General features: G+C 39.0%; 1 protein-coding gene across 2 annotated transcripts in view; it reads right to left on the reverse strand.

The window, feature by feature from the left end:
* C14H5orf58 (chromosome 14 C5orf58 homolog) overlaps positions 1–13,296 on the reverse strand; it is a 62,642-nt gene that overhangs the window by 41,549 nt on the left and 7,797 nt on the right. Inside the window, exon 1 of one of the 2 annotated variants that reach the window (XR_005269354.2) lies at positions 2,459–4,502. Coding sequence is in view for 1 of the 2 variants with exons in the window: in XM_038186465.2 (XP_038042393.2) it covers positions 2,459–2,490 (32 nt within the window). In the remaining variant the exon portion in view is untranslated. Of the gene's footprint in view, positions 1–2,458; positions 4,503–13,296 lie in introns of those variants that run through there. The other variant, XM_038186465.2, reaches the window with a different exon arrangement.

The following is a 13,296-nucleotide window of genomic DNA, read 5'->3' on the forward strand; positions in this document are numbered from 1 at the left end:
CAAAACTGAGCAAATGCAAAAACCAAACACTACATAAAGCTTTTCCCCCACTTTTAAGATCTAGATAAAAGTCCTGTAGAACATACCCAGGAATACAGGGAAAACATGTTAAAAGAATGCAGCAATCAAAACTCAGTTAATCCTGTGACTGAAATACCCTTGTATGTGTAGCAGCTAACACTCCATCTCTGTGGTATGTTTTATGCCTCTTGGATGCATAATGATATTCAAACCTCATTATACCTATGTTTCTTTGCAGAAACATATAAAAGCAAAAATTAAATGCAAAGAATAATTATAAGAGCATCTGTCAGATCTTCTTTCCTCAGCCTTATGTTCCTCCACCCAGATAAATTAAGAGGATTCAGCCCCAGGAAAACAGAGATCTCAAGAGCACTGCTGAAGACAATCAGCATCAGGAACTTCACGTATCTGAACTACTTCCTTGCAGCTCCTTGGAAAAGTCATTCAAGTCACCATGACAGCTGAAGAAACTCTCTCAACATGTTTCATCTTGAGACGAAACCATCTCAAAAATCACGTAGTCTAAACTTTGTCCTGCTACACAGATGAAAGACCTATGTAGGATAACTTATTAAGATTTTCACCAGTTTCTTTCAGAGGAGAACTTGAATCATTGACACAAACAACTTGCATCAGTCACTAATTACCTGTCATTAACACTTTTAATCCAGTCATATTCAAGTATAGTTCAGGTGGTGGTTTACATTATAGTTTGAGGCACATAGTTATGACAACTATAACGGACAGCTAAAAGGTCTTCCTCAAATCCAACATCTTAGTATAAAAAAATTAAGGTGATTTTTCCCCCCAAACATCCACCCTCTTTTTTGTCCAAAGCAGGAATGCCAGCCTCAAACGCTGCTTAAACTATCCTGTCTTTTTCCTCCACGGCCACAGCTTTTTATCTGCTGCTCTTATCCTTGCAGACAGATAGGCAGACATAAAATGATGCCAATCTCATAGAGAGGAGGTCTGGCAATCTGCTTTCCAAAGCCCAAAAAAAACAGTCCTCTGAGGACTAGCCAGCAGGGCACTGTGAAGCGGAAAGCTAGGTTGTCCCTTCCATGTGTCCCAGTATATCAAGGTTCAAGCTTCATTGACTCCAGTATAGAGACCTTAATCAAGATTTTTCATGCCTCAGAGAACAGTACAGCTGCTAAACTTTCTTTAATAAGCGTTTTATACCTGGGGAAGCTGAATAGGAATTAGCTGAAAAGAGATGAGTTATTTCTGCCTTTGTTAAGCAGCAATTTATTATAACACAAGTACTAACATTGTTTTGCTCTAACATGAAAGAGATGCTGCTGTACATGGTTTAGCTAAGTCATTGATTCTGTTTCAGTTGCTGCCTGCATTTTTTCTTGCAGTATGAGTTTGCTTAAAATTCAAGCCAAACACACTGTGTTATGTCTGAGGAGAGACTTCCCTATTTTTTTATTTCCCATCAAGTAAAGCAGATACAGTCATCTTCCCAGGACGTACTGACAATACTGTCTTTATAAAGCTCACCTTGAGGTTTCATAACAATTTAATTTTAAATGAAATTAATCTCCTTTTACCTTAATGAGCCAGTGTTGGCAATGTCAATGGAATATTCTTTTAAAGAAGACACAGGGACACAGGTATAAGGTAGGTCATCAAAAGTGGCCACACTGTAGAATTTCAGTGAAATAATACTGCAGATACTTTGCCTGAATATGTTTTGCATTGCAGACCAGTTTTTACCTCCTTAACTTACCACTGGAATCTAGAATATAAAGGGAAACTACTGTTTCTTCTGGGGATTAGTTTTGTGGGGAGGTTCTAACTATAAAAGGAGCCCTTTCTTGATGAGAGATGGTAATATCATAGATAATCGGGGATTTGTTAAAGATTATGAAGAAACAGGATGACAGCCAAGCCAGACAGAAACATTGTTCAGTTTGGAGTATGGTAAACTCCTGAGAACCTGAGAGGTAGAGACGCATCTAACAATACTTATTAGAAACTTGACTGTCTGACAACAGCAAGACACGAGCTAATAATTTATAAATTCCTTATCCTTCCTGATTTCAGTCAATTCTTAGCTAGAATTCTGGGGAATTCAAGTATAAACACAAGCCTTATAGCTTCTTAGATACAGTACTGTGTATTTGAGTGATCTGAAGCACAGCTGCTTCAAACTGGAAACTGTAGAGCACTGTGGCAGCCTTTGAAGAATTTAATGGGATCCTAGTTCCTGTCCTGCCTATCTCTGCATGCATTGCATGGCAAATGATCTGTTATTCCTCCCACTAGCAAGGACAATGAGTACTCCCCACTGATGTAAAACAGAAAAAGTATTCTTTATCTGAACAAGACACCCACTCCATTATCTCTAAGCCATGTGATAAAGTTAAGCAGAGGAGGCATACCAATGTGTTAAATCACAGATAGCTATATACAAACGTATTACCTGATGGCTGATGGAGGAGGACTGCCAAGCATGTTAACTTGATGTGGCTTGATGCTCTCAGCTTTTGTCCTTGGAGATTAGGACTCTGTAGAAGGTGTTCTCCATGAGAGCAGCAGAGCATTATGCCTTCTTTACATTCCCCTTCCTCCCTTTCCTATACAAAGACAGAACAGGGATCAAGCTAATTAGATGATTTCAAGCTGACACCCAGAGAAAGGGGAAAACAAAAACAAAAACAACAACACAAACACATAAACAGAAAAAGAAAAAACAATGTACAACAAAAAAGTGTTTTGTAGCTTGGGACTGTGGAACTATGAAGATGAGTTAGAATATGTTGAGTAGATATGATCGCCTGAATTTACAGCTTGCATGCAAGAACAACATGATAAGCCATTCAGAAGAACCTCAAAATTGAGACCTAGAATACAATCTTCATTCCTCTATGGTGAAATTCTTGCATACTGTAGCCTCTCTATTTTCTTAGTAACTTGCTCAAAGCTTCTATTCATACCACAAAATCTCATGTTATGAAATCTGCATATGATGAATGCATATAAATCTTTCTCTTGCAAACTTCTCATTAACACAATTCCCACCATTAGTAGAATCTGTTATTGATCAATGCTGGGTTGAAAAGCTAATTCACTTACAGTCTTTGTACTGCATTTAATAATTATTTAGAGTCTAGAAATGAGAATAAAAATGTTTTATTCTTTATTCAACATGCAATCACCTTCATTTATGTTCCTGGAAAATGAGTAAGAGACTGAGAAAGACTATTTCTGTTGCCAGGCTTTCATAATGTACCAACCTAATATGCTGACCTGTGCAGAAATGTATTACAGAACAGTATTTTTGATTTCAGTGCTGCATTTACTGTAAATTTACATTCTTCCAGGAAAATTCTGACAGATATATATATAACATCACAGACTTGACTTCAACAGGGTCACTTAGATATTATTGGTTCCACTAATGTTTTTTTTGAAAGAAGACCTAGCAGTTGAATTTGATGCCAGGGCTGAAGAGGCAGAAACAGAAAGGACCTATGCAAGACACTGGAAAAGCAGGAAAAAGATTTTCTTCCCTTAAACTGTAAAAGTTATCACCCTGCTTCTGAGCTCACAACAGAAACAGTGCCCAAGATGTTCCTTCCATACCAGGGTTCCTATTTCCATTAATCACATATGTGCTAAGTGGCAATAGCCCTTCATCTCTTCTGCAAAGCTTAATCAAGTGTTGCCAGAATTATTCAATTCTGCCCAACCAACAGCATCCTAATTATCCTGTATTTTATGACATGCCACAAATATTCAATTAAAACTAGCCCAAGTAGTTTGTTATTCTTGCTGATGATCACATAGATTTCACTGCTAGTCACAGCCTAAAAGGCATAGTTGATAAGGCCCTAACAAAGTTACCAGGAAAAAAAATGTCATTTTCAGACATTACAAATTAATGTAGACTTTATTAGCAAAATATTTGTTTATTGGCTGTTTTATCCTGTTTCCTTACGAACAAACTCTTCTCTCAAAAAGTTAGTCAAATTGTCAAAAATGCCAACATACACACAGTTTAAGAAGTAGATTTACATCTTACATCCAAGGTACTATTAACATGTGAAATCACCATGTTTCTAACAGGGCAGAATAGACTGTAACTTAAAAGTATGAGGTTTGGTAGACTGGAGCTACTGCTTAAATGAGAAAGCATCTCATGTCACCATCCTATCCACTCCTATCTTACGGATAATTGTGTTTAGATTTAGAGAAAATCTGTTTGCCAACTTTCAAATAACCACTGAATAATTTAATCAGCAGTCAGTAATAAGATACAGATTCCAGAATAAGACACTGACAGTGAAAAAGGAAGTCAAGCACACTATTGAAAATTCATTGCCATTTTCCTGACTTGACTGCTGCACTGTCTTTTGTACCCTTTCCTTTATAAAGTCTTAGACCTCAAAGCTCAAAACGTCACTTATTTGCTTTTTTTTTCTTTTTTTTCCCCTGTAATGACTATATTGTTGAATCAGAAACTTTTTTGCTAAGATCTCATTTATCTTCACATGCTGAAAATTGGAAACATAGCCAAAAAAAAAAAAAAAAAAAAAGAGAAATTTAATGAGCAATGAACTCTCTTACTTTACGACAGAATTTTTGAAATGCTGTCCTTCCACTTGTTCACAAATCCTCATGAATACACATGCACAATGACACACATAAGTTCAGTCTGTGTTTGCATGTTTGCAAATCAGTTCAATATTACATGATCTTTATCAGTGTTATTACGAAATGTCTTTACAGACTAGTCTGTGACACTTCAGAAGCTGCTGAAATGGATTTCTGGTTGCCAAGAGGCTTATCTTTTATCTTTTACCTCTGAATAACAGAACAGACTGTCTATTGTTGGCATTTTTCACAGTTTGATTTTTTTTAAGTACCAAATTTTACAGCAAAGATATAAATTCAATTCGTCTGCCTTTTTCACCCCTCTAAAATCACTCTCTCCCTGGTGTTCATCTTGAAGCTTAAAATTGAAATAATGTACATCTCAGGGGGAAACACAAACTGTATCATAAAATATATATACAAAAGATCTGAGCATACTCATGTAATACTCTTTTCAGACAGAGAAAATGAAATGAAAACCTTTAACTCTTCCTTGCCTACCTGCACTAATAAACGCTGTACATGCATCAGTATCAGTATACCATGTGCCTGTGCATCAGGTACACCACTCAGATGAACAAATACTTCTCTAAGTAGAGAACTGATTTCAGAAAAGAAAAAAAAAATCCAGCTCTTACACTCTGTAAGTTAGGGGGGGTTGTTACTAAGTGAAGGGGGGACAGAAGTAGGGCCTAGCAGGATTCTCCAGGTAGAGTTTGCTACTGCACCTTGACTGGGCCCACACTGAGTGAGCAGCCAGGTGTTGGTGTGAGCACCACCACTGTGGGCTTCTGTGTCCCACATGCTATACGGCTTCAGAAAAGTTTCATTACATGTAGTGATCTCTAATGAGCAAGCATAGACATTTAACATTTCCAATGCCATAAAACTTCAACCCTCTCTTACAAATTGCTTTCAACTTCACTCAGTATTTTCCTGTATTTTCATCATCCTACAGCAAATGATTCATGCTCCACTTGAAAAAGAAATACTGAGAGTCAAGTGGAAGATAACCTCATTTCCTGGGGTGGTATCTATGATTTCCTGTTCTGAATAACAAGTTTTCTTCATTTCCAAGAAATTGACAGATATAAAGGGCAATGTTCAACTGAGCCAAATCAAAATAACAAATACTGGACCATTTACTCAGTCCATTGATCTTCAGAGGTGTGGGGTAGTTTGAAGGTTGTTCTGCCTGTCATGCTGCAAATTTCTTCTGTCTAAAATAGATGTTGTTCATTACAAGGAGGAAGAAGAAATGGAAGAGAACAGCAAGAAAAGTGAATATTATCAAGGCTGACAAAAAAGCTAAAAGGATTTTCTCCCACTACCTTGTTCAAGACCTAAGCATTTTAGTGATAATCCTATCACTATCTATTTATTTTTTTTTATTTATCTATTGAAATCAAGTCTAGAGACTTTGTTCCTCAAGTGAAATACTTAAGTGAATACCATTTCATCCTTCTAAAGATACTTGGAACAGAAAAGAAAGTAGTTGTCACAAGTTCTTAATTCTGAAAACCCCCTTAGGGAGGTTGAAAAAAACACATCCAAGTTCTTGGCATTTAATACCATATTCCTGTCAACAAAGGAACTAACTATTTAGTTATATTGCACACATTTTTCATGTAATAAACCTCTTTGCAACTGCTTTTGAGTTGAGAATAACTAGTTTATTTCCAGAGCAGTGATACGATTTTGTAGGTAACTGTTTTAAAATAACTTTTCTCAGTAACACTTCAAAATGCATTAGTCAATAGATCACTACATAAATCTGAGCTTCTTAGTTCTCCTTATACAAATATTGATCAATATTTAATGATTTCATTTGCTCTACGTAAAAGTGCCCATATTCTTGAGTCTCATATCAAGTTTCACTGTTGCTGTCATTCAGATTCCTCACAGCCTTCTGTTAGCACCTATAGCAGAGTATCAATTTTTTCCTTTAGCCATGCAGTACAGCAGTGTTGTTTATTTTTAACTTTGTTGCCAGAAAAACATCTAAAAGCTGTGATACTCCCTCACTGAAGCAATGTAGAGCTGAAACCCCGACAAGAAACTAGTCAGTTTTCTAACTACGACCCAAGAAACACGACAAAGAGGAGTAAGGTTGTGACAGTCAGAAAATAGTTCCATGTATTTTAAGGTGTTTTTGTTTGTTTGTTTCTGGAACAAATATTTTTCATTGTGCTCAATTGCTGACAAGAAAACAAAATGCTAAGAGGAAAATATGTTGTCTCCTAAGTTTTTACCAGACAGATTTAGTAGAAAAAACACGTGTAGAAAATTTAGTAGAAAATCCCCATATGCAAAAATACCCTGCTAGTGCCCAAGCATATTGACACCAGACATAAAACAGGTCTGTACAGCAAAATAGCCTTGGCATTCATGTGTGACTGTGGAGTGACTCCTGTCCACCCGGACTCTTGTGGTTCTTTGTCTCCTTTTGAGACCACTGCTAACCTTTATGCCAAATGAGTAAGTATGAAGTAAGTATGTTGAGTAAGTATGTAGCTTATTCAGCAATCTTATTCTGAGAGAATGGAGGTGTATTTGTCTTATTTGACTAAAAAGTCTAACAGCTATCATGATCTCTAACAAATGATAACAAATTTCTGGAGACAGGAAATATGCAGAACACAAGATGCAACTTGAAATCTTGTCTTGCTTCCACTGACATGAAAGAGTTCCCACTGGCTCTAACAAGAGTAGAGTAGGCTCCTAAAAGCCCTCTTTTAAAGCATGGATTTTCAGCCTACATTTCACAAGTTGAGAAAAAAAGCATTCCACCTGCTTCCTTTCTGCTCCCTTCAGCTCCTAGAGAAAAGGGTGCCCAAGTACAGACGCATGCTGATGATGGGTGCCAGCTGGGATTTGTCATACCAGCTGATGGTTTAATCATACAGTAAGGAAAAAACAATAATATAGCTCTTCCTGTCCCTAAAATATGACAGGTCTCCTATCAAGTTAAGAAGGATAGGAAGGGGTAGATTGGTTCATAACAAGCTGCAAAGAAATTTAGAAAAAAATTATTCAAATTCCCTAATTAATTTGCCATGATCTTGGTTGTCAGGAAACGGGGACAAAACTATTGATGTAGGCAGCACCAGATGGTTTTTACTCCCCAAACTTTAGTGCATGCTTACAGAATCATGAGTGTAAGTGATCACAGAATGTATGGATCTTAACTATAATTAAGCTACGGCAGCAAATACAAGGAAGTTTACATTCCTTATGTGCTTTTTCATTAAAGGTTTGTACATTTCCTATTACAAAGGACTACAGTAAGAGTTTTTTCCTTTCTGCTCTCCACTATCATTTGTTAGTAACATCAACCTCATAATTATCCCTTATTGTTTTTAACCTTGTTCATTATCTCTTCTCTGCTCTTTTTAGAAATGTTATTTTAAAATGACTAATCTCATTGAAAGCCTTGATCTTGCCCTGTGTTCTCCTATCCTGAATCTATCCTGCAGTGTAACAGTTTAATCTCTAATGAGGATTGCACTTGTGTTAGTTTGCTTTACTCTCTGCCACTTTGACTAGCTGTAAGCACAGTGAACTCTCTGAACCTCACATGGAGCAACCACAAACCTGTCAGGATTAATGGGCTTACAGGTTGCTGATTTTACTCCCTGTTCTCTCAACGGCAGGAGGAGAGTCCTGCAGCCTGACCTCCACAGCCGTGCTGCCTGCCAGGGAGTGGGAGGGTCGGAGGAGGTATGGCTAAGGGAGCCAGGCACGCTCCTGTGTTTTCAGTAAACACTGCCTGGAAAATGGGCCTGCATTATAGCACAGATTAGAGACCAAGATAGATAGCAGCTGTGTTGGAAAAGCCCTCTGAGGGGAACTGCAGGGTTTGCGTGGGGAAGAACATGCCAGAGAATCAGGCTACAGTTGACACAGAGTGATGTAAAGCAATATTGGTCATGGTGTGCTAGCTGAGGGGTGTAGTAAGGATAGAGAATTAAATTAGTGACCTCCTCTGCCACCGTCACAGCTGTGGAACTGCCCGGTCACTGCACAAACCCTCCTTATCAATTTGTTGCACAGTTGATAATGCATCTAAGCCTCATTCACTACAGTTTCAGCTCCCTCACTAAAAATTATTTTTGAGGGCATATACGTTATCATAACTGCAGTTCATTAACACAGGCACTACTAGGGGTGTATTTCAAAGCAGTCTCCATCCATTGGCATTCCATGGTAGTGTGGCTACATGGCTATGGGTGTTGGAACGAGCTAGTTAAAGACACCTGGAGAAGCCTGCACAAATGGCAGCATGTAATACTTCCTACTTACATGTGGAAACAGCCTGACCCAAGCCAATTTGACTCCAAGGAGCAATGTGAAATACAGTTCCAGGAGGGTCAGTGAAAAGCCAGGGCAGGTCTAAGGCTGCCCTCAAGAGATGACCCAGCCTAAATGGAGACATGGGGGAAAGTGACACTGCAGGTGCAGGACATGTCCTGTACAGCATGTCCTCTTGCTGGAGGATGGTCTCAGATTGCCTGGATCAATTTTTGCCTTAAACCTAGATTTTCCTTCTGCCTTCAGTCATTTAGGTCACATACTTTCTTAGTTCATCATTTGCAAAATGGAGATTATATTTTCTTACCTCACAGGAAGGTTGAGAAGATAAAATCAATTAATGTTTCTGAGAAATGCAACTATAGTGGTGCAGAGGGCCTTCTAAATAGCTAGACAGATTAAAAGATGTATGAATCTGGGGTATATTCCAGCAAATACCAATTCATACTTTTTACTGTGGTTATTATAGAACTTCATAAAAGTTATAGCCTCTCAAACCTGAAATAACTAGTGCTGCAATTTATATATTTCCTCTTTTCTTTCATTACCTGATGTTTCTGGTTCATGTACCAGCAAATATCAAGATATCTAAAATGAAGTACCTGCTTAATTCAGCCACAGACTCAGTGTTTTTGTTGTCCTTCTTGTGAAGGTTATTGTAAGTATTTCAGAGAATAATGGGATATAGTTTTTCCTTTTTTTTTTTTTTTTTTTTTTTTTTTTTTCTGGATAAAATTGCCCAGCACTCATACTTTTCCTGCACTGTAAAATTTCTGAGTGAATTGGTTGTTGTATCTTGCAAGACTTGAAATACAAATTGTTTTTAAACTCATTTTCTTTGTATTTCATATGACACTTCAGACACAAGGCACTCTTGAGTCTGTGTATGTTGTCCCATCATAGTCGCTTCCTCCAGGCTTTTGAAAGCAATTGAGTCACTCTGAGTTTAAATTCCTGTACAGTAATAACCCCAAACATGGTCTGATCTCAGTACAGGAGTGGCAAAGACAGGTCAACTTTCTTTTGCTTCATTTTGGCATTCCCATAACAAGAATTTTCTTTCATATCCTTAGATAGAATATACTGGTTAGTCAAGGCATCCAAAATGAAATTCAGGTAAGAAATCGCTTAGATGGACACTGATAACTGGTTTACACTTTGCAATAGCCACAACATTTGCTATAGCCCCTGACTTTCATACTTTTAAGAGTTGAGGCACTACATACTGTGGTTTAAGTGATAGTATTATACTAAGAATTGCCATCTTTTAATATTGTATGCAGAAAGTATCTTACGTAAGGTTGGTGCTTGGAAGACAGCTGCTAGGTTAAAAAATGAAACGAGAGAGAGACAGAGAGGAAGAGAGAAGGAAAGAGAGATAGAGAAAGAAAGGAAGAAAGGGTTTATGTTTTGCCTATAAGTAATGAGTGAGATTTTCTGTGAGTGATTTCCAACCATAGCATAGTTCTCTTTTTATAGAACTAGACATTGCATAAAGAACTGCCTTTTTTTTTTTTTTTCTCTAGGAGATTATGGCTATACGTCTCTGGGGCTTTATTATCTATCTTTAAGTCTATTTTATAATTACAGATTAAGGCTGTATTTGCACTAAGGAAATAAATATTTACAGGTATAATCTATTATGTTTAAGAGTCAGGTATCTCATCAGTTCACAGATCATGGTTAACATTCATTAAACATTCATTCTGTTTTGTGCAGGAAAGAAATGTGAATGTGAAGATTCTTTTGCTTTGAAAACAAAGCTTTGGAAAGCATACAAATGTTAAGCAAATACCATTACTCCATACCATGAAGCAAAACAATTTCCAATGTATTTAGGCACAACTGGACATACAGAGTCACAAAGGATGATGATACTCTTTCTGAATCCATTAAGACTTGACACTTCACTGCAAAGAAAGGTCTGTCTATAGCGTGATTTGAAAGGAAATAGCCTTGAGCTTGCTCTAATCCTTCCAAGGAGATTCAACACAATAAGACTCAGATTCTCACTACTTCTTAAGATAGTAGCTAAAGCAACTGTTCAGAAGGTTGGATCAGTGGAAGATGCAGCCTCCAGTGAACTAATGGCGCAGGTCCTCAGCTACTCTAAACAAATGGGCTCCAGTGCTTTATCTGCAAATATGATCCTTCTTTCCCTGGTTAAGACATTGTTAAGTCTGTGAGAGAGATAGCTATAACAACCCATTTCCCACAGCATTTGATTTCTTCATATTGCTTTTTTTCCCAGAAAGCTTTTTAGCATTTCTTACATCAAACGGTAGATTGAATCTCTGAGATGTCTCATTTTCCTTAATGTCTGTAGTTAACTGAAATATTAAACATACAAAGTGCAAGTCTGCTATTACTTAGAGCCTAAATTAACATAATCATCATAGTTAAGACAACTGCTTTTTTCAGTCTATTCTCATTTCTTGCTGAAAGCAGATTCATTATCTTCAGGGTAGCTTGTACCTATCACTGAATGAATTATTGAAATTGCTACAATTAAAGTTCATCAAGACAAACACATCATCACTTACCTTAATATTACTATTTGCCCACTGATTGCCTAGGTGACCAGTTTTGTGGCATATTATTAGGACCAAGTGTTAATTAAAACAACTTATATTCTTAAATGCAGTCATCAAGAGAAAAGGTGAAATAGAAAAGGTTGTACTGGGAACATTAAAAGAAAATTACAAAAATGTTTAACACAGATTGAAAATGCCGATGACCAAAGTCACGAAGTCAAAGAACAAATCTCACTAGGTTTCCAACTTGGAATTTACTTACACTATAAAAAAGTAACAAAAAGAACACACAAAGGTGTTTTAAAACTAGCCATGTGGATACCAACAAGAGACTGTTGGGAGTCATCATGCGGCACTTGAAGGGCAAGCAGGCGATCAGGCCCAGCCAGCATGGGTTTATGGAAGGCAGGTCCTGCTTGACGAACCTGATCTCCTTCTATGACAAAGTGACGCGCTGGGTGGATGAGGGAAAGGCTGTGGATGTGGTCTACCTTGACTTCAGCAAGGTTTTTGACACCGTCTCCCACAGCATTCTCCTCAAGAAACTGGCTGCTCTTGGCTTGGACTGGCGCACGCTTCGTTGGGTTAGAAACTGGCTGGGTAGCCGGGCCCAAAGAGTTGTGGTAAATGGAGCCAAGTCCAGTTGGAGGCCAGTCACTAGTGGCGTCCCCCAGGGCTCGGTGCTGGGGCCGGTCCTCTTTAATATCTTCATCAATGATCTGGATGACGGCACTGAGTGCACCCTCAGTAAGTTTGCAGATGACACCAAGCTAGGTGCGTGTGTCGATCTGCTCGAGGGTAGGAAGGCTCTGCAGGAGGATCTGGATAGGCTGCACCGATGGGCTGAGGTCAACTGTATGAAGTTCAACAAGGCCAAGTGCCGGGTCCTGCACCTGGGGCGCAACAACCCCAAGCAGAGCTACAGGCTGGGAGATGAGTGGTTGGAGAGCTGCCAGGCAGAGAAGGACCTGGGAGTGATGGTGGACAGTCGGCTGAATATGAGCCAGCAGTGTGCTCAGGTGGCCAAGAAGGCCAACGGCATCCTGGCTTGTATCAGAAACACTGTGACCAGCAGGGCTAGGGAGGTGATCGTCCCCCTGTACTCGGCGCTGGTGAGGCCGCACCTCGAGTACTGTGTTCAGTTTTGGGCCCCTCGCTACAAGAAGGACATCGAGGTGCTTGAGCGGGTCCAAAGAAGGGCGACGAAGCTGGTGAGAGGCCTGGAGAGCAAGTCCTATGAGGAGCAGCTGAAGGAGCTGGGCTTGTTCAGCCTAGAGAAGAGGAGGCTCAGGGGTGACCTTATTGCTCTGTATAAGTACATTAAAGGAGGCTGTAGAGAGGTGGGGGTTGGCCTGTTCTCCCACGTGCCTGGTGACAGGACGAGGGGGAATGGGCTAAAGTTACGCCAGGGGAGTTTTAGGTTAGATGTTAGGAAGAACTTCTTTACTGAAAGGGTTGTTAGGCACTGGAACGGGCTGCCCAGGGAGGTGGTGGAGTCACCATCCCTGGAAGTCTTCAAAAGACGTTTAGATGTAGAGCTTAGGGATATGGTTTAGTGGGGACTGTTAGTGTTAGGTCAGAGGTTGGACTTGATGATCTTGAGGTCTCTTCCAACCTAGAAATTCTGTGATTCTGTGATTCTGTGACTGGCAGCACAGGCTTCCTCCCTGACTGTATTCAAGCCCACCTTGACATCCTCCATTGCCCTGGATCTTGACTAAGTCCCTTTCTAGGCACTTTTTCACCCATCAAGCTAAACAAAACTAATTCAAAGTATGAATTTCTGATGGCTTGCCCTCCACAGCATAGTAACTATGAA

Source organism: Anas platyrhynchos, chromosome 14 (assembly GCF_047663525.1).
Source record: "Anas platyrhynchos isolate ZD024472 breed Pekin duck chromosome 14, IASCAAS_PekinDuck_T2T, whole genome shotgun sequence".
NCBI lineage: Eukaryota > Metazoa > Chordata > Aves > Anseriformes > Anatidae > Anas > Anas platyrhynchos.